Source organism: Schistocerca americana, chromosome 4 (assembly GCF_021461395.2).
Source record: "Schistocerca americana isolate TAMUIC-IGC-003095 chromosome 4, iqSchAmer2.1, whole genome shotgun sequence".
Taxonomy (NCBI): Eukaryota; Metazoa; Arthropoda; class Insecta; order Orthoptera; family Acrididae; genus Schistocerca; species Schistocerca americana.
The window spans coordinates 258,867,716-258,888,902 of record NC_060122.1 but is presented as its reverse complement, the minus strand read 5'-3'; the positions used below and the strand labels follow the sequence as shown (position 1 = coordinate 258,888,902).

Here is a 21,187-nt window from a genome sequence, read left to right as displayed (position 1 = left end):
TCACAATAATAATAAGACTCATAAGACCCAACCTGTTCATCAAGACACACGTGAATTCATTGTACAGCTTATCCAATTATTTCCTTTGTCTCGGGTTTAATTTCACTGCTGCATTTCTTCTGCTGGACAACAGCTACTAAGAATCCTCAATGCTGTCAAAAGGAGAATATCCTACTCCTGGAGAAATAAAATGTAATATGGTCCTTTTGCAAACTGGGAAGTAACCCCGTCATCCTAATGAGATCAGACGTGAAAATGAAATCAGTAGACAGTCAATCGGCAACCCCAACATAATTCTCCATTTAAATCACAAATACTTAATTTCACCTCCACCCACCCCAGTACACGTAACATTAGCAGTAACGTATAACACGAACCCCTCACGCCGTCCTGCCCATCCACACACCGCTTCGTGTTTTCGGAATTACTTCTTACATAACATGGTTAACGAGCTACGAGGAGGGCACCTACTGGTTCATTATTGATGGTTCAAATGGTTCAAATGGTTCTGAGCACTATGGGACTCAACTGCTGTGGTTGTTCAGTCCCCTAGAACTTAGAACTACTTAAACCTAACTAACCTAAAGACATCACACACACCCATGCCCGAGGCATGCCTAGAACCACACGGCCACTGCGGCCGGCTCATTATTGATGTCGCAACACATAGACAGAGCCATGTTTCGCTGGTGTGGCACTGATCCCACCTAGCAGCGACCGTGCTAACAAAGCCTTATGCAACATTCCTTTACTCATCCCTGTATCGGTCATCCTCTGCGGGAGTCACGTCTAAAGCGCCCTGTGGCACCACCAAGGAAAAAACCACTTGTTCTCATTCTCGAATCGCCCATCTATTTTACTAGCCTGCTCATCTTGTTTCACCAACCTTGATCAACGTACCTAATGCCGTCCATTTTATAGGCTAGTTTCTCCAAATATCGGAATGTTTGAGCTGTTTGAGAAAACGTTATGCGTAACTGGTCCTCTTGATTAATTCCTTCGAAGAAGTTCACTAAAATCTCTGCCTCTGTATCTGAAAGGCACAATGCGTGGGCAGATGTTTGTACCATATTCATATCCATCCGAAACGTTTCCTTCACTCCCTGTTCACTCACATTATGTATCTATTAATTTTCTCATTGCCCTAACCGGAATCGGTTCATGAAAACTTAGCAGTTATATCCTCAGCAAACCTCAGAACTAAATTACTCCTACTGTGTGGGTCTAACATACGTAAAATCTCTACTTCTCGTAAACTGAACACCTCATTCTGTTCGTTCTGTGATATCAAATAATATGAAAACTACACCGTTTCTGGAGTCGAATGGGCGGAAAATTCTCGTTGATACATCATTCCTAACAAAAGATGAGTTAACCTGGCGAGTTGCTTACCCCCTTGTCCACTCTCAAAACCTGAAGCGACGAATTCAATCATCTGATTAATTCCTCATCATTCACCATATCTGTATTCAACCTACTGCTTTGCAGCGATTTTACTAACATGTCACATAATATCAACTCTACCTGTGTAGCTCTGGCTGGCAACCCTTCTAATACGCCACGCTTTACCTCTCCTTGGCCAAATATGAATCACATAATGTGTTATTCTTGCCTCCAACCTTTTAAGCTGCGAACAGGAGGCGCCTCAGCTTCAAAACATTCAATTAACGCAGACTGGATCTTAGCTGACCTCCTACTGCTGATGCTCCCCTGACAACCCCACCGCCAGCCGCATAACCTGGTGAAGCTGTTGGGTCAACTCGGACACCGAACCTGCAAGGGTCTGTCTGCGAACAGCCACGTCATAGGATAACTGATCCTTTCTCAACCACCCGGTAAGTGGGACGGCCCTAAATGCCACTCCAGCGACGCCACAACATAATGGCCACAAGGACACGGAAATAAAATACCACTTTAATACTACCTCTAACACAGTGTAAAGTCAATTCACAACAATACTGTATTACCAATGTGATAGAGGAATTAAAGAAATGGTAAGTGACAGGGGGTTGTGTTGACCTTAAGAAATTAAGTTTATTTTATTAACAAGTATAGACAATCCTGAGTGTTTGCAGAATGTACAATACCCAAATAAGTCAGTGCTTAGGATAACAAAATCAGTTTATTAATGAATATGAATAATCCAGATCACATGGAGAATAAGAAATGACCAAAGAACTGAGCACTCAGAAAAACAAAATAAGACTTACGAATTAATACAGATAATGAACGTATAGCTAATTTGCTCCAACAGACTCAATCAATGTTACAGTAAGGGAGTACAAATGATTATACAATTTAATAGCACGCTCGTGCCTAATACAATAGACTAAGAGTAAATCAGACTCTGTGAGTTCATCCCGGCTACAGCACAGGGTCCTGAATTGAGATAAATAAAAAACAACGCACAGTGAAAGAAAATGAGACACTCAACACCAGATCATACCCTAAAACCAAATTCCAAAGAAAAGAACCAGCCAATTCCAACATCTTATATTATACTAAATAGTCAAAACAGATATAAAAATCACAATGGAATCCAATAACTGTACGCTGTGTTGCACACAGAATATCAGACTGGTACAGCAATACAGTCCAACAACACTGTCAATTTCATTTTTACTAGTATTCTTTCTAGTACTCTTAGTCCAAGAGTGTGGTCTTTGACTAATAATAAAATCGTCCTAGGTCACGGGTTCGAATACCGCCGTTGCTTAAATCTCTAATAAAAATTATTAGCAATGGCGGCTGATTACTGCCGTTATAAGGAGTCATAGTCATTCTGCCAGCGGCCTTGTCAAAGCGGGCTGAGGAAGAAGAGACAGAGTTTCAGGACGGGAAACTGCCCCTACTAGGCAGAAGAATCAGTAACGATAATGTATTTAGGATGCAGAAGACAATGGACCACTGTACTAAATGCACGCAATGAGTATCCACAAACAAGTGCCTGTAACTGAAAAATTGTGATGATCAACTCTCCATTGGCAAAACATTCCGTAGTAGCTCCCATTGGGATCACCAGGAGGAGATGGCCAAGGGGGAGGTGAACATCAGAAAAAGATCGAATAACCAACGAAAGGATAAAGTTCTACTAGTCGGACCGAGGAATGTCACAAGTTTGAACGTGGCAGCAAAGCCAGAAAATCTGAAACATGAAATGCTAAGGCTCATTCAAGATATCGTGGGGCTCGTACGAAATCTGATGTGCATGACGTAGTAGGTCACTATCATGCACATACTGTAAATTGTTTCGTGCATCCTCGAAACGCGCAGATACTAGTTTTTAATAACAAGTGGTCCTTGTCCTCCCTGGAATATCCGTAGTTTTTGCTATGCTCTACACTGTCATATTACTGTGTGTTTTTACTATGCTACGGAAGATCTTCCATGTTTAGTACCCGCTCCTTTGACAACGATTGCCCTTTAAAAAGTTCCACTAAGTCGGGATTTGCAGCTCCCTGTCCGACAAGGATGATGAAACTACGTACTCCTTATGCACATTGTCCTCACAGTCGGGCATATACACCACACACTCCATTGACTCACCTTGCAGAATCGCTAATACGAATATTTCACGTGCCCCTTCCTTCTCTCTCTCAGAAATTCCTTGTGTTCCTTTCCGACGAAATGTCAACTTCGACAACTGTTGTTGTAGATATAAAGCAATGTTTGCCTTGTTTATCGTTGCCATTGCTCTGCTTTGTACCAACACCACTAGCACAGTATCACTGTCGTGAACTACTCGTCGGTTAAGCAGTTCCACTACGCTCCGTAGCCTCATGTTATGTTCATCATTGGAAACCACCAGTTCCGCCCTCTATTGCCATTAGCAGCCAACATTGTGGTTGCATGGTAGACAATATATGGGGCGTCGAATGCCATAAACATCATTGCCCCTTGCGACCTCAAGATATTCCTTGTCAGATTGTCAGCGACTCTCAGTCGCCAAGTTACCGTGTAGTATAGTCACAGGATTTGATGATCACTTGGTAATATGTCGAAGCCGTTATTGTTACTATCTGTGTGACCTATAGTTGGAATATGCGATTAAAAAAAATTGCAAGATGCGGATTGATTGCCTCAGGGCAGTAACAATGAAAATATATGTCTTCTTTTATGGCATTTTGTCCATTTCCGTGATTAGCTACTCGCTATTTCATTTTCTAATACTTTACATCACACTCATTTCATACAGGGATAGATTTAATAAGCATGATCTGTGAGAATTATTTTTTTATCCACACTGAACACTGAGGAGATGCACAGGGAGCTGGAAACTGTAACATAACAACATATGTTTGGAATTTTCTTAGTTGATGTGTCAACTGCTTTTCAAGTGAGGTTATCGAGCTTCATGTAGCACTCGCCTATACGATAATTGAACCATTCGCCAGTTCATTTCTCCTTTCTTTTATAGCTTTCCATGTGATGAATAAGATAAGCCTGATTACATATTCGATTATTATGTCGTCTCAGACATACAACTGTTTTGTAAGCATCCTATTTCGTAGTCAGATGTTGTATAGATATTCTCTGAAAGCCACTACCTCTCACGAACTGATGAGTCACCTTCCTTTGTTGAGTGGTAGTTAGTACATGTCTGTTCTTATTACTCAATAACTGATTAATTTAACTGCACTTTTTTGTATGCTGAAGTACACGCTGTAAAGTTTCTCATCACTAAAACTACACTAACGGTCGTTAAAACTATAATAACTGCATACACTGACCCGTATGAATTCAGAATTGTAAAAAGTGTTGAGCAGTGTGCCAGCAGTAACTGAGATTGCAGAGAGACTGCACACATCTGACGACAACAAATGGTTCAAATGGCTGTGAGCACTATGGGACTTAACTTCTGAGGTCATCAGTCCCCTAGAACTCAGAACCACTTAAACCTCACTAACCTAAGGATATCACACACGTCCATGCCCGAGGCAGGATTCAAACCTTCGATCGTAGCGGTCGCGTGTTTCCAGACTGTAGCGCCTAGAACCGCTCGGCGACTCCGGCCGGCCCTGAGGCCAACAGAGTTTGATAGTAAAGGTTAATGTTACGCCATGATTAGTCATAGAGGAGTTGGCAAACGAAGAGCAAATTTCATTTCAAATGCCAGCACAGCAACTCGGCGTTAAATAGCGCCATATCAGTGAGTTCGACTGGAGGGTTAATGCGTTTCACACACCTCACATTTAATGTAGTGCAAAATATGCACTAAAGTGAGACACTACAAGATGAGCGACAATGCTCGCGAACTTTTTGAAGAATAAGAAAACCAGTTCCAATATGACACTCAGTCATAATATGCAGGGTGTCTTAGCTATCTTGTCCACCCAAAATATCTCTGGAACAATATCAGCTATTGGAAAACGACTTTCACCGGTATCAATGTAGGGCTGGGGCCCATGAATGTACAGATTTGGAAACATTCTAAAATGAAAGCGTATGTGTTTTTTAACACAAACTTATTTTTTTAAATGGACCTCCTATATTCTTTCTTCAGCAATCCATAGCATGACAAAGCACATACCCAATGGCGTTGATTTCATCGCAACATTCCCATTACATCCCGAGATATTGAGACGCGAAGTTGACGCTTGAAACACCCGACATGCGCTGCTAGCGCACGTCCTGAGGCTCAGGCGTGAACCCCATGCTGCCCGTAATCGCGATGTGATTGACATGCGTAATCACACTTCCATACTTATCAAGAGGTCCGAAACGAATAATACGGTCTTCTGCTATCCAACATTAACGTCGTACATTCCAGCAGGTATTTATCCCATAGGCTAGGGGTGATGCGGTGCTGTAACATATCTGTGTACTGCAACGTTAGTCACAAAGTTAACTTCACTTATCGTTAATCCGTTACTAAAAAGCTAATGCCGTTCAACGTTAAAACTTTACTTTACTGTAGATCTAGGGCAAGTGACAGTTAATCATTCACTCGTATTAGTAAAATTCATGTTGATGGTTTTAGTGAAACGAGCAAGTGGACTAAAAGTTTTACCGTTGTTTTGGTAAAAATGTTTTGATTTGGGAAGTTCAGGTAGGACATAGAAGATGAATGTAAACATGTTTAACCAATTAGTTTCATTATCACATAATTATCAATGTTACATTTATCTAATGCGTTAAATGACAAATTGTTGCAAACAAATGTTTCTTAACATCACTGAGTAAAATGGCCCTTTGTAGAAACTTCCACCGTGATACCAGCACTACATACTAAACATAACGTTCACATCTCATGCTCAAAGTGACGCCCATTGGCTTGCATACATAGGGTCACTCTGCGGATGAAGGATGCCCTGCTTAGTGCTACTGTTTCCTCTTTGATGGCTGTACAAGCATCAATAATGCGTTGCATCATGTCCTTTAGTGTTGCTGGTTCATGTTGGTAAACAGTATCCTTCACTGCTCCCCAAAGAAAATAATCCAGCGGTGTAAGGTCCGGAGATCGGGCAGGCCACCTAACTGGGCCACCTCGTCCAATCCACCTACCAGGGAACTTACGTTCACAAGTCGTCGTGCTCGTAAGGCGTTATGTGCCGGACATCCGTCATGCTGATACCACATGACCATTCTCCGGTTCAGAGGTACGGTGTCCAAGCGAACAGGAAGATTGTGTCGTATAAATCTGGAGTATTGTCTGCCATTTTGGATGCCATTTATAAAGAAAGGTCCGATAATGGTATCTCGAATAATCCCACACCAAACATTAACTTTCCACGGACGTTGATGCTCTACCTGACGGAGCCATTTTGGATTGTTTGCTGACCAATAATGCATATTCCTCATATTGACAATTCCTTTGTTGGAGAATGATGCCTCGTCGGTAAAGAGAACATCTGCTAAAAAATTTGGATTAGTCAGAAGTTTTTACTGAGCCCACCGACAAAATGTTACCCTATTGCGGAAGTCATTTCCATGAAGATCCTGGTGTGCAAATGGTTCAAATGGCTCTGAGCACTATGGGACTCAACTGCTGTGGTCATAAGTCCGCTAGAACTTAGAACTACTTAAACCTAACTAACCTAAGGACAGCACACAACACCCAGCCATCACGAGGCAGAGAAAATCCCTGACCCCGCCGTGAATCGAACCCGGGAACCCGGGCGTGGGAAGCGAGAACGCTACCGCACGACCACGAGATGCGGGCGATCCTGGTGTAAATGAACATGGTAAGGATGAAATTTATGAAGTTTAAGAATACGCTGTGCACTTGGATTGCGACACACCAACTTCAAGTTCAATTTGACGTGTGCTGATTTGAGGATTCACAGCTATGGTAGCGAGCACAGAAACTTCAGCACGTTCATCTGTGCGTGTTCTAGGACGATGTCGAGGTCTTGGATTTAAGCTTCCCGTTTCACGTAGACGAAATGTGAGACGACCAAACATCCGGCGCGAAGGTGATGGCTTGTCAGGGAATCGTCTTCTGTACAGTCGTTCTGCCTGAACAGCATTTCGTCCACCTACAACAGGGTACAGTACAGGTATTTAGAGTAGGGTAGGAAACAGACATATTAACTTAATAATCATAATGTTGCTTACAGTACTATCAACAAACAAGCAATCTCATAACGTATTTCCCGTCAACGTACATTCTCCACATATCAGCAGCATTTCTACCATATCTTCATGTATGTACATTATACTGTACAGTATAAGTTCCACAACACAATGTTTATTCACAATGTGTACTACCTCCGTGCCGTCACTAGATTACTTTGATGCACGACTACACTGGCAAGCGGTGTACTGTACGCCAAAGCAACAACAAATGTGATGCTCGGAGGGTGGTGAAGTACAGGAGTTTGCATGGGTCGCAAATCATAAACAAGGCGAAGTGGTAACTGTGGCAGTAGTGGGAACTACGTTGAACACTTGACTATGTAGAGCCAGGCCCTGCGCGACAGGCACAATGGGTCATATAACGCATTAGATAAACCTTATTTTGGGTGTGCAGGATAAATAAGACAACCTGACGGGTGTACACCGATCGGTACTGGTTCATATCGTATACGTAGATACGTAAAACGTGCAAGAGGGAAACCATTATGTGCTTATGAGAGTTGATGGCAGCAGACCATATTATTCGTTCCGGACCTCTTGATAAGTATGGAGGTGTGATTACACATGTCAATCACATCGCGATTACGAGCAGCATGGGGTTCACGCCTGAGCCTCAGGACGTGCGCTAGCAGCGCATGTCGGGTGTTTCAAGCGTCAACTTCGCGTCTCAATATCTCGGGATGTAATGGGAATATTGCGATGCAATCAACGCCATTGTGTATGTGTTTTGTCATGCTATGGAATGCTGAAAAAAAATATAGGAGGTCCATTTAAAAAAACATAAGTTTGTGTTAAAAACACATATGCTTTCGTTTTAGAATGTTTCCAAATCTGTACATTCATGGGCCCCAGCCTTACATTGATACCGGTGAAAGTCGTTTTCCAATAGCTGTTATTGTTACAGAGATATTTTGGGTGCACAAGATAGCTGGGACACCCTGTAGATTAAATATTCATCACCTAAGTAAAATCAAGACTTTAATATCCTTAAAATATGGCGGAGTACGCAGCAGTTGTGATATCCATTTACACGTATGACAACAGGAACGAATGTAAAAATTGTGGGGATATAATATAACAGGAACTTGAGAAGGCCGGCCGCTGTGGATGAGTAGTTCTAGGCGCTTCAGTCCGGAACCGCGCTGCTGCTACGGTCTCAGTTTCGAATACTGCCTCGGGCATTGCTGTGTGTGATGCCGTTAGGATAGTTAGGTTTAAGTAGTTGTAAGTCAAGGGGCTGATGACCTCAGATGTTAAGTGCCATAGTGCTTCGAGCCATTTGAACATGCAAAGAATCTGCCAAAATTATAAGAAGGCACTTAAATACATTTAGTGAGTCTCTTGTATCAGAAGAATTACGTGGTTCGAGGAAAGGACATAATTGTAGGTACTCTGCATTTGCTTAAAACAATTGATACAGAAGAGACAGGCGTTCAGTTGAACACACAATATTTTATTCATTGAATGCTTAACAGCATTCGACGAAATTTCGAGCTTTGAGAAGTAACTGGATATAAAGCCCACCTACGTCATTTAAAGAAGTCATGAGAGCCTTGTATTTTTACACTACCATTTGCGTAGACAACATACAGAGAAAATAAATAGACGCAGTCATAAATTAAGGAGTGAAACGAGGATTCCACCGCCGACAGAGTTTGGTATTTATATGTGTGCAGCTATAAAAGACGTCCAGGAAATAATTTTTTTCTCCAAGTGCTACTCTGAGAAGAAGAAATTGGCACTGGAGAGGAATTAGTGGCGGGTCTTATCAAAGCAGTCAGAAGACTGAAAAAAAGAATAGACTAGCAAAGCAGCATAAATCATCGTAGAATTGGCAACACAGATTGATTATGACCTAATTGCAAGCAATGAGACTAATGTACAAATCGCCACGCATAAATTCAACTCTGTTTTAAATTACAACCTCGACATGTTGATGTTGTGGTCTTCAGACCAAAGACTGGTTCGATGCTAATCTATCCTGTTCAAGGGTCTTCATTTGTTAATAACTATTGCACCCTACATCATTATGAATCCGCTTAGTGTATTCACCTCTTGGCTTTCTCAATAATTTTTACCCTCCACGCTTCCCTCCAACACTAAATTGGTCATCCCTAGATGCCTCGTGTCCTACCAACCGATCCCTTCTGCGAGTCAGGTTGTACCACAAATTCCACTTCTCCCCAATTATCTCCAGTACCTCCTCATTAGCTACGTGGTCCACCCATCTAACCTTTCAGCATTCTCCGGTAACACTACATTTCAAAAGCTTTTGTTCTCTGCTTGTCTACACTTTTTATCGTCCATGTTTCACTTCCAAACATGGTTACACTCCATTCAAAAAGTTTCAGAAAAGACTTCCTGACACTTAAATCATTACTGGTTGTTAACAAATTTCTCTTCTTCAGAAACGCTTTCCTTGCCATTACCAGTCTACATTTTATATCCTCTCTACTTCACCCACCATCCGTTATTTTGCTGGCCAAAATCGAAATTCATCTACTACTTTAAGTGTCTTATTTCCTGATCTAATTCCATCAGTAGATTTAAATCGACTACATTCTTTTATCCTCGTTTTGCTTTTGTTGATGTTATATCTTCCTTTCGAGACGCTGTCCATTCCGTTCAACTGTTCTTCCAAGTCCAATGCGGTCTCCAACAGAATTACGATGTCATCAGCAGACCGCAAGGTTCTTATTCTCCCTGGAATTTAATTCCTACTCCCAATTTTTCTTTCGTTTCCCTCACTGCTGGCTCAGTATACCGATTGAGTAAAATTGGGAATAGACTACAACCCTGTCTCACTTCCTTCTCAATCATTTTTTCCATTTCATGCTCCTCGACTCTTATAACTGCCATCTGGCTTCTGTACAAATTTTAAGTAGCCTTTCGTCCCTGTATTTTACCCCTGGGACCTTCAGACTTTGAAAGAGAGTATTTCAGTCAACATTGACAAAAGCTTTCTCTAATTCTACAAATGCTACAAACGTAGGCTTGCCTTTCCTTAACCTATCTTCCAAGATAAGTCGTAGGGTCAGTATTGCTTCACGTATTCCTAGATTTCTGCCGGCCGGAGTGGCCGAGCCATTGTAGGCGCTACAGTCTGGAACCGCGCGACCGTTACGGTCGCAGATTCGAATCCTGCCTCGGTCATGGATGTGTATGATATCCTTAGGTTAGTTAGGTTAAGTAGTTCTACGTTCTATGGGACTGATGACCTCAGAAGTTAATCCCATAGTGCTCAGAGCCATTTGAACCTAGACTTCTATGGAATCCAAACTGGTCTTCCCCCGAGGTCAGCTTCTAGCGGTTTCTCCGCCAATCTGTAAGAAATTCGTGTTAGTATTTTGCTACCGTGACTTATTAAACTGATAATTGGATAATTTTCACGCCTATCAGCTCCTGCTTTCTTTGGAATTGTAATTATTATATTACTATTGAATTCTGAGGGTATTTCGCCTTTCTCATACGTCTTCCTCACCAGGCGGAAGAGTTTTCTTAAGGCTTGCTCTCCCAAGGCTACCAGTAGCTGTAACGGAATGTTGTCTACTCCCGTGGATTTCTTTCGACTTAGATATTTCAGTGCTCTTTCAAATTCTTCACGCTGTATCATATCTCCCATCTCATTTTCATCTACGTCCTCTTCAATCTCCATAATAACGCCCTCAAGTACATTGCCCTTGTAAAGGAACTCTGTATACTCCTTTCACCTTTTTGCCTTCCCTTCTTTACTTATGACTGGATTTACGTATGAGATCTTGATACTGATACAGGTGGTGCTCTGTTCTCCAAAGTTTTCTTTAATTTTCCAATAGGCAGCATCTATGTTACTCCAAGTGATACATGATTCCACATCCTTACAGTTCTCCTCTAGGCATTCTCGCTTAGCCATTTTGCACTTCCTGTCGATCTCATTTTCGAGACGTTTGTATTCCTTTTCGCCTGCTTCATTTATTACATTTTTGTATTTTCTCCTTTCATCAATTAAATTAAATATGTTTTGCGTTATCCAAGGATTTCTACAAGCCCTCGTCTTTTTACCTACTTGAGCCTCTGCTGCCTTCACTATTCCATCTCTCAAGGCTACCCATTCTTCTTATACTGTACGTATTTCCCCTGCTCTTGTCAGTCGTTCGCTAGTGCTCCATCTGAATTTGTGTACAACCTCTGGTTCTTTCAGTTTATGCAGGTCACATCTCCTTAATTCCTGTCTTTTTGCTGTTTATGCAGTTTTAATCAACAGTTCATAATCAAAAATTGTAGTTAGAGTCCACATCTGCGAACTGTACCCTAAATCTCTGTCTTACCATTATATAACCAATCTGAAATCTTCCCATGTGTCCAGGTCTCCTGCATATATACAGCCTTCTTTCATGATTTTTAAACCAAGTGTTAGCGATGATTAAGTTATGCTCTGTGCAAAATTCTACCAGGCGGCTTTGTCTTTCATTTCTTACTCCCAGTTCACATTCACCTATTACTTTTCCTTCTCTTCCTTTTACTACTATCGAATTCCGATCCCCCATGACTATTAAATTTTCGTCTCCCTTAACTATCTGAATAATTTCTTTGTATCATCATACATTTCTTCAACATCTTCATAATCTGAGGAGCTAATTGGCATACAAACTTGTACTACTCTGGCAAGCCTGAGCTATGTGTATATCTTGGCTACAATAAAACGTTCACTAAGGTGTTCGTAGCAGGATCTGACAATTCCACGCTCCGACACGTGGAACGCCAGTTTTGTTCCTCCTGATGACGATGTCCCTTGAGTAGTCCCTACCCGGAGATCCAAATCGGGGACTATTTTACTTTCGGAATATTTTACCCAATAGGACGCTGTCGTCATTTAGCCATACAGTAAAGCTGCACGGCCCCGGGAAAAATTACTGCTGTAGTTTGCCCTTGCTTTCAGCTGCAGTATCAGCCCAGCGACACTGTCTTGACGTTACGAGGCCAGTTAAGCCAATCATCGAGACTATTGCCCCTGCAACTACTAAAAAGGCCGCTGCCCCTCTTCAGGAGTCGCATGTTTGTATGGCCTCTAAACTACGGTACGCTATCTATATCGCCGAGGCCTGCAAGCCTCCCAACCAACGGCAACGTCCATGGTTCACTGGGTGGTGGGAATCATTCGACAATTCTATGTAATGGCATTTGACGGCAAAATATGTAATGGATCGTGTACTCGAAATCAGCTATTTTGATTCTTGGTTTCCTGTTAGGACGTTGCTCTAAGAAAGAAGTAAAATAAATAACTGGTGTAAATGTAAAGTCGTATTACATGAATAGCTGGAAGACTTAGAAGAGTGGTTTCAGCCGCCAAATTGGAAACATTTTCCTACCCTTCGCGCACGCAGTCACCCTTCCTTTTTGAAGTATGAGAATTATTTGGAGATGTTTATTTGTTAAGTATAGGTGACTATAATGTGTTTATGTGTGTGTGTGTGTGTGTGTGTGTGTGTGTGTGTGTGTGTGTGTGCGAGCGTGTGTGTGCGTGCGTGCGTGCAGTTTGAAGATATGTTCGTGTTGGAGACAGAACGGAAACCGTGAAACGGAGAGGGTGGAACACGTTGCCCGCAAATTGCCTATTCCCTCCGCATAACACCAAGGAGGACACCGAGCTTTATGTCCCCATCCGACGGATGTATCACAAGCTACCATGTCGCATGCCCTCACTCCATGGAACACTGCGGAAGGTCTTTGGAGGCTAATCCGGGACATTGGCGTAAAGACTGGTGATCAGGGACTTTGCACCACCATCCCTCCTGTTCCCTCTGCTGTAAAACATAGGGGAAATTGTTGACAGCACTCGCTGTAGCCGGCCTGCACCCATCCAGGCTTCAGCACCGCCAGACAGTGTTTATGTTCGGTAATCTGACGGGAGTCGGTGTACGAACCTCGGCACTGCCGTTGCCATAACTGATGTGAGGCACTGTAAACAGAACATGTAGCAGCAAAAGAAGAGAAAGCTAAGCAACTGAAACTGTATGATGGCCGAGCCTATTATGTTGTTTGGGTGTGAAAATTGTGTTTTAAATAGATAAGGGAAGAGAGTTTTGGAAATAATATACCTTACACTGAGGTGACAGAAGTGGGTGACAAAAGTCACGGAACAGCGATATGCACATATACAGTGGGTGGTAGTATCGCATACCCAAGGTATAAAAGGACAGTTATTGATTGAGCTGTCATTTGCAATCAGGTGATTCCTTTGAAAAGGTCTCCGACGTGATTATGTACGCACGACGGAATTGGCAGACTCTGAACATGGAACGGTAGTTGGAGCTAAACGCATGGGACAGTCCACTTCGGAAATCGTTTGGATATTTAGTATTCCAAGATCCACAGTGTCAAGAGCGTGCCCAGAATATAAATTTTCAGGCATTACCGCATCAAGGACAGAGTAGTGGCCGACGACCTTCACTTAATGACCGAAAGCAACGGCCTTTGCGTAGAGTTGTCATTGCTAACAAACAAGCAGTACTGCATGAAATAACCGAAGAAATGAATCTGGACCTACGACGAACGTATCCGTTAGGCTAGTACGGCAAAATTTGGCGTTAATGGGCTATGCAAGTCGACGAACAACTCGAATGCCTTTGTTAGCAGCACGCTATTCCATGCAGCGCCTCTCCTGCGCTCGTGGCCACATCGGTTGGTCCCTAGTTGACTGGGAAACGGCGGTCTGGTCCGATGAGTCACGATTTCAGGTGGTAGCAGCTGTTGGTAGGGATCGAGGGTGGCTCAGACCCCACGATGCCATGGACGAAAGTTGTCAAGAAGGCATTGTGCAGCCTGGTGGTGGCTCCTTAATGGTGTGGCCTGTATTCTCATGGAATCGACTGGATCCTTTGGATGTTCAGATACGTGGAGACGGTTTTCACTCACTCATGGATGTCATGTGCTCAAACAACAATTGAATTTTTATTGATCACGATGCGCCAAGTCACCGGGCAACAATTTTTCGCGATTGGTTTGAAGAACGTTCTGGACAGTTCGAGTGAATGGTTTGACCACCCAGATCGCCCGACATGAATCAATAAACATCTATGGTACATAATGAAGACCTCAGTTCGTGTACAAAATCCCGCACCGGCAACATATTCGCAATTTTCGTCAGCTATAGAGGCAGTACGGCTCAATATTTCTGCAGGGGACTTCAAACGACTTAAGCCCATCCCACGTCGAGTTGCAGCACTGCGCAGGAAAAAGTGACTCGATACGATATTAGGAGATATCCCATGACTTTTGGCACCTCAGTATAAATTCTTAGGAGCAATGGCCGTATACACACTTAGAGATGTAATAATGTTCCACTTACTCGTGTAATGTGTCATTATTTTTTCATGTTTTATTAATCCTTTAATTTCTTTTGTCGATAAATTTTCTGAGCTGCATTGTATAAACTATGTACAGTCTCGTTCCTTGATCAAGTACCTTTTGCTCACGGGATCCCACGCAACATGATACACAAATAAGTAATTGAAAGTAAAATAAAGGACGAAATAGGAATGTAAAACATATGAAATGAGTCAACAAGTATTACAATGTACAAGAACAAAATCTCAACTGGAAAATGCGCCCTGTACGAATGGAGGGAAAATGACGTGCGAAAAAGCGTTCTTCTACAAACAGACTACTTGTAGAGATATCGCATGCCAGTGAAAGAGAAGGGGGGTGACTAATTCATGTTTGAACGGAACGGACAGCATGGTCCACCGTGAATATGATGATAATGATGCTGTATGAATACTCGGATACATACTTGTCAACGGAACGGCATGACTGAATGCCTGAACACGAGCGACTGTATAGCTTATTTCACAATGTTGCTTCCCAGCTTGTAAAGCTGGCACACATATCTCACATCAGTTTAGTGTGTGGCATGCATGGTCGATAACTTGTCCAACACTGATATCCAAATGCTATTGTTTATTATGTTAGGCAACTCACGTTGGAACTTAATGTAGAGTGATACCCAAGGTACACATCCGTGCCCTGCTTGAGTGCATAGCACGATCGTCGCACTGGGCTCAGTCTACCACATCACATTAGATCTATGTCGGTGCCCCGCAAGTCATCTTACTGTGATGGGCAATACTTCGCTTACCTCTGTCCTTATGCCACGCCCCCATTTCCTATTCCTTCGCTCATAGTGCGCAGGAAGAGCTGCTGTTGGTAAAGCTCCATGTGACTTCAAATACCTAATTTTACCCTCGCATTCTTTTCACGACAAGCATCTAGGACGAAGCCGTATATTGACAGACTTTTCTAGAAACATAGCTTCTGGTGCAGTGTGACTCAGAACGCCTGTCTCGTAAAGCCAGGCACTGGAATCGTATTGGTATCTCCGTGACGCTTTCGAGCTTACGAAACGAACGCATGAAGAAACACAGACTTATCCTTAGGACCCTCTCTATCCCAACTTTTAAGGGTAGCAGATTTAGAAACAATGCTCTAGTGTCGGTCAGCAGAGCGTTTTGAAAGCTATCTCTTTTGGGAATCGACTACATTCGTGATGATTCTTCCAATGAGCCTCAGTCTGGTATGCACCTTTCCTACTGTTACTTTTATGTGGTCGCTCCACTTTAAATCTCTTCATTTGCACACTGCCAGATATTTATTTAAATTCAGTGACTCTTCGGTAGGTGTGTAACCGAGTTATAACTTATTTATGCGTAATGCGTTTCGTTTGTTTTACTTGAGGGTCACGTGTCAATTCCTGCCCCAAGAGTCAATCATCTTCACTTCTTCCCCCATTTCGCTGCAATTTTTCAGCGTTGCGACTTCTCTACATGTACTGCTATCGTCCACGAACAATCTGGTACAGCCTCATATGTTACCCAATAATTCTTTTAACGTCCATTACCACTAATGGCCCAGTAAAACTCCCCTCTGGTGCACACCAAGAAAATTTTAAATGTGAAGGTCCTCCTCGTTATTTAAAGATATGTTATGAGCTGAAACTTCCTGGCAGATTAAAACTGCGTGCCGGACCGAGACTCGAACTCGGGACCTTTGCCTTTCGCGGGCAAGTTCGAGTCTCGGTTAGGCCAGGAAGTTTCATATCAGCGCACTCTCCGCTGCAGAGTGAAAATCTCATTCTGGATGTTATGAGCTGCTTGTAAGGAACTGTTCAGTCCAGTCACAAAGCTTACACTGCGAACACTCGCGTTTTATCCGCTAGGTGAACTGTCTGGAATGTCTTCTGAGAACACAGTATCAATAAAAACAGCCTTCTTCGTCTCATGGACGAACAAAACGACCTGCAGTTTAAACGATCGTTGTTTAATGAATATACAGTGGAGTGCCGAGAAGATACACCTCAGAGTTTTTAATGTGAAAACGCTTAAAGCTTTTTGAATGGAATAAGTGTTTTTAACATTCTACATGATTTGTCTTCTTATCTCATACCGGGTGATCAAAAAGTCAGTATAAATTTGAAAAATTAATAAACCACGGAATAATGAAGGTAGAGAGGTAAAAATTGACACACATACTTGTAATGACATGGGGTTTTATTAGAACAAAAAAAAATCGAACGGGTAAAGATCCGTTGACAAATGCAGCTGTGGCGAGAATGATTTCGAAGTTCGAAGCCACGGGTTGTTTAGACGATAGACCCCGTAGTGGCCGACCGAGCACAAGGCGTAATGCTGCTGAGACAGTTCAGGAAGAAATGGAGACTGTAGCGGGTTCGTCTATGCACGGGGAAGTCAGCGCTCGTGCAGTCGCACGTCGCACCGGCATTCCATACACTAATGTTTGGTTGGCACTTAGGCGTACCCTCCGATTCTATCCGTACTAAATCCATCGGCATCATGAACTGTTACCTGGCGATTTAGTGAAGCGGAGGGCAATTGCGGTGTGGGCGTTTCAAAAAATGGCGGAAGATGAAGATTGATTGAGTAACGTGTTGGGTACCAACGAAGCTCATTTCACGCTCCGAGGGTCTGTCAACGCCCACAACTGCAGAATTTGGGCTACCGAAAATCCTAGAACTGTAGTGGAAACTCCATTGCACGACGAGAAAGTCACCGTATGGGTTGGATTTACCACATCTACCGTTATCGGAAATGCGTGATTCTCGTTTTGTAACTGCTACCGTGAGGGGTGAGAGGAACGCCGATATGTTACAGAATCGCATCATCCCCAGCCTCGCTGATAAACACCTGCTGGAACGTACGATGGTTATGCAGGATGGCGCTCCACCACATATTGCTAGACGCGTGAAAGATCTCTTGCACGCGTCGTTTGGTGATGATCGTGGGCTCAGCCACCACTTTCGTCACGCTTGGTCTCCCACGTCCCCAGACCTCAGTCCGTGCGATTATTGGCTTCGTGATTACCCGAAGTCGCAAGTGTATCGTGACCAACCGACATCTATAGTGGTGCTGAAAGACAACATCCGAGCCTGGCGAGGTGGTCGAGTGGTTCTAGGCGCTACAGCCTGGAACCGCGAGACCGCTACGTCGCAGGTTCGAATCCTGATTCGGGCTTGGATGTGTGTGATGCCCTTAGGTTATTTAGGTTGAAGTTGTTCTAAGTTCTAGGGGACAGGTGACCTGAGCAGTTAAGTCCCATAGTGCTCAGAGCCATTTGAACCACAACATCCGACGCCAATGCCTCACTATAGCTCCGGACGTGCTTTACAGTGCTGTTCACAACATTATTCCTCGGCTACAGCTATTGTTGAGGAATGATGGTGGACATATTGAGCATTTCCTGTAAAGAACATAATCATTGCTTTGTCTTACTTTGTTATTCTAATTATTGCTATTCTGATCAGATGAAGTGCCATCTGCGGGTTTTAAAATTTATACTGACTTTTTGATCACCCGGTATTTATTGCTCAACATAGTCACCATGGTAACGAAAACATTTCTCCCGATCAGACAACAGTTTGCTGATACCGTCGCTGTAGAATGTTTGATTTTTTTTTAAGGAGACGCAACCGAATCTTTGAAGTCATCTAAAGTGTTCTTTAAGTTTTTAAAACAGATGAAAATCGCATGGGGACATTACGGGATTGTATGGAGAACAACAGAAAACAGTGAACCCAAGGATCAGGTTGTTTGCAGATGTCAAAGAGTTCGTGAGTGATCTGGCGTTGTCATACTCAAGGAGAGGGTGCACCATATACGGACGAACTCTTAGAATTCGTGACACTAGATTACAGCACGCTGGTTCTCACGCAGCGACATAGGTTACACACTACCGTGTTACACGCTACAATTCGGTGCCCTCTAGCGGCAGAGGATTGCCGCAAAGTCGATCGAGTAATATGTACGACATCCAATATCTCAACCGATTCTGAGGACAGAGTAAAAGATATTAGAACCATTACTTTCCATCAAGCCATCGTTTATGCATTTCTGCAGTATAAGTAATGATTTCTATAATATTTTGTATCTAACGTGTGCTATGATATTCAGTTCAGCTATGTTACAAGTTTCATGTAAAATAGCTAATCTTGACACCACCTAGATCTTTTCTCTATTTCTCAGAGAGTATGCATTAAATTTTTGCCAGCTAACACTTCCTCAATGACAAATGTATCATGTGCGCACAATCTGTGATGGAAACTACCGTACCCTTGGGTTCACGAGTATTTCTGTCTCTGTAAGGCTTGTCGCATTTCTGTTCAATGGACATTGTGATAGAACATGAGATTATCTGTCTGGGACACCGCTGTCACAATTTCTCTTCGTCCCTGCTAAATCCAATGAACGTAAGCTAGGTGTCGACCAAGCAAAAATAGTTCAAATGGATCTAAGCACTATCGGATTTAATATCTGAGGTCATCAGTCCCATAGGCGTAGAACTACTTAAACCTGACTAACCTAAGGATTTCACACACATCGATGCCCGAGGCAGGATTCGAACCTGCGACCGTAGCAGTAGCACGGTTCCGGACTGAAGCGCCTAGAATCGCCCGGCACAGCGGCCGGCTCGACCAAGCACAGATAAACCATGTGTCAAGACTCGTGCATTCCTCGTAGGACTTCAGATACGGTATCCTGTTATTATCTAGGAGAAACTGAGTAGCATGCTATCCAAGGATAACAGACTTCACTTCCTGCATTGTTTTACACTTTTTTCTGTTTCTGCTTTGTACCTTCTCTGCGACTGACCTTCGTGGATGTGCTACACTTCTTGATGCCCTCTCTTCAGCTGACGGTACACGCGCCGCATTCGTCAAACGGCACGCTGTGCGAGGCGCCGCTCTGTCGCCGGAGGACTACTTCGCCAGCCTCGTGGACCAGTTCGACGACGCCGTCCGCAGTTTGGGCTTCTACAACCTGCCCATCCACGACTTCACCAAAGAGCTTGAGTGAGTTTCTTTGCTACTTCCAGTCGCCATTATTACTGTCTCATAAATAAATGTGTTAAGCCTGTAATATACACTACTGGCCATTAAAATTGCTACACCAAGAAGAAATGCGGATGATAAACGGGTATTAATTGCACAAATATATTATACTAGAACTGACATGCGATTACATTTTGACGCAGTTTGGGTGCATAGATCCTGAGAAATTAGTACCCAGAACAACCACCTCTGGCCGTAATAACGGCCTTGATACGCCTGGACATTGAGTCAAACAGAGCTTGGATGGCGTGTACAGGTACAGCTGCCCATGCAGCTTCAACACGATACAACAGTTCATTAAGAGTAGTGACTAGAGTGTTGTGACGAGCCAGTTGCTCGGACATCATTGACCAGACGTTTTCAGTTGGTGAGAGATCTGGAGAAACTGCTGGCCAGAGCAGCAGTCTATGATTTTCTGTATCCAAAAAGGCCCGTACAGGACATGCAACATGCGATCGTGCATTACCCTGCTGAAATGTATGGTTTCGCAGGGATCGAATGAAGGGTAGAGCCACGGGTCGTAACACATCTGAATGTAACGTCCACTGTTCAAAGTACCGTCAATGCGAACAAGAGGTTACCGAGACGTGTAACCAATGGCACCCCATACCATCACGTCGGGTGATACGCCAGTATGGCGATGACGAATACACGCTTCCAATGTGTGTTCACTGCGATGTCGACAACACGGATGCGATCAGTATGATGCTGTAAACAGAACCTGGATTCATCCGAAAAAATGACGTTTTACCATTCGTGCACCCAGGTTCGTCGTTGAGTACACCATCGGAGGCGCTCCTGTCTGTGATGGAGCGTCAAGGGTAACCGCAGCCATGGTCTCACAGCTGATAGTCCATGCCGCTGCAAACGTCGTCGAACTGTTCGTCCAGATGGTTGTTGTCTTGCAAACGTCCCCATCTGTTGACTCAGGGATCGAGACGTGGCTGCACGATCCGTTACAGCCATGCGGATAAGATGCCCGTCATCTCGACTGATATTGTCACGAGGCCGTTGGGATCCAGCACGGCGTTCCGTATTACCCTCCTGCACCCACCGATTCCATATTCTGCTAACAGTCATTGGATCTCGACCAACGCGAGCAGCAATGTCGGCGACATGATAAAGCGCAATCGCGATAGGCTACAATCCGACCTTTATCAAAGTCGGAAACGTGATGGTACGCATTTCTCCTCCTTACACGAGGCATCACAACAACGTTTCACCAGGCAA

General features: G+C 43.4%; 1 protein-coding gene across 1 annotated transcript in view; it reads left to right on the top strand.

Moving 5' to 3' along the window:
- LOC124613392 overlaps positions 1-21,187 on the top strand; it is a 74,779-nt gene that overhangs the window by 13,249 nt on the left and 40,343 nt on the right. Inside the window, exon 2 of the mRNA XM_047142094.1 lies at positions 19,759-19,918. Coding sequence (XP_046998050.1) covers positions 19,759-19,918 — 160 coding nt within the window. The remainder of the gene's footprint in view (positions 1-19,758; positions 19,919-21,187) is intronic.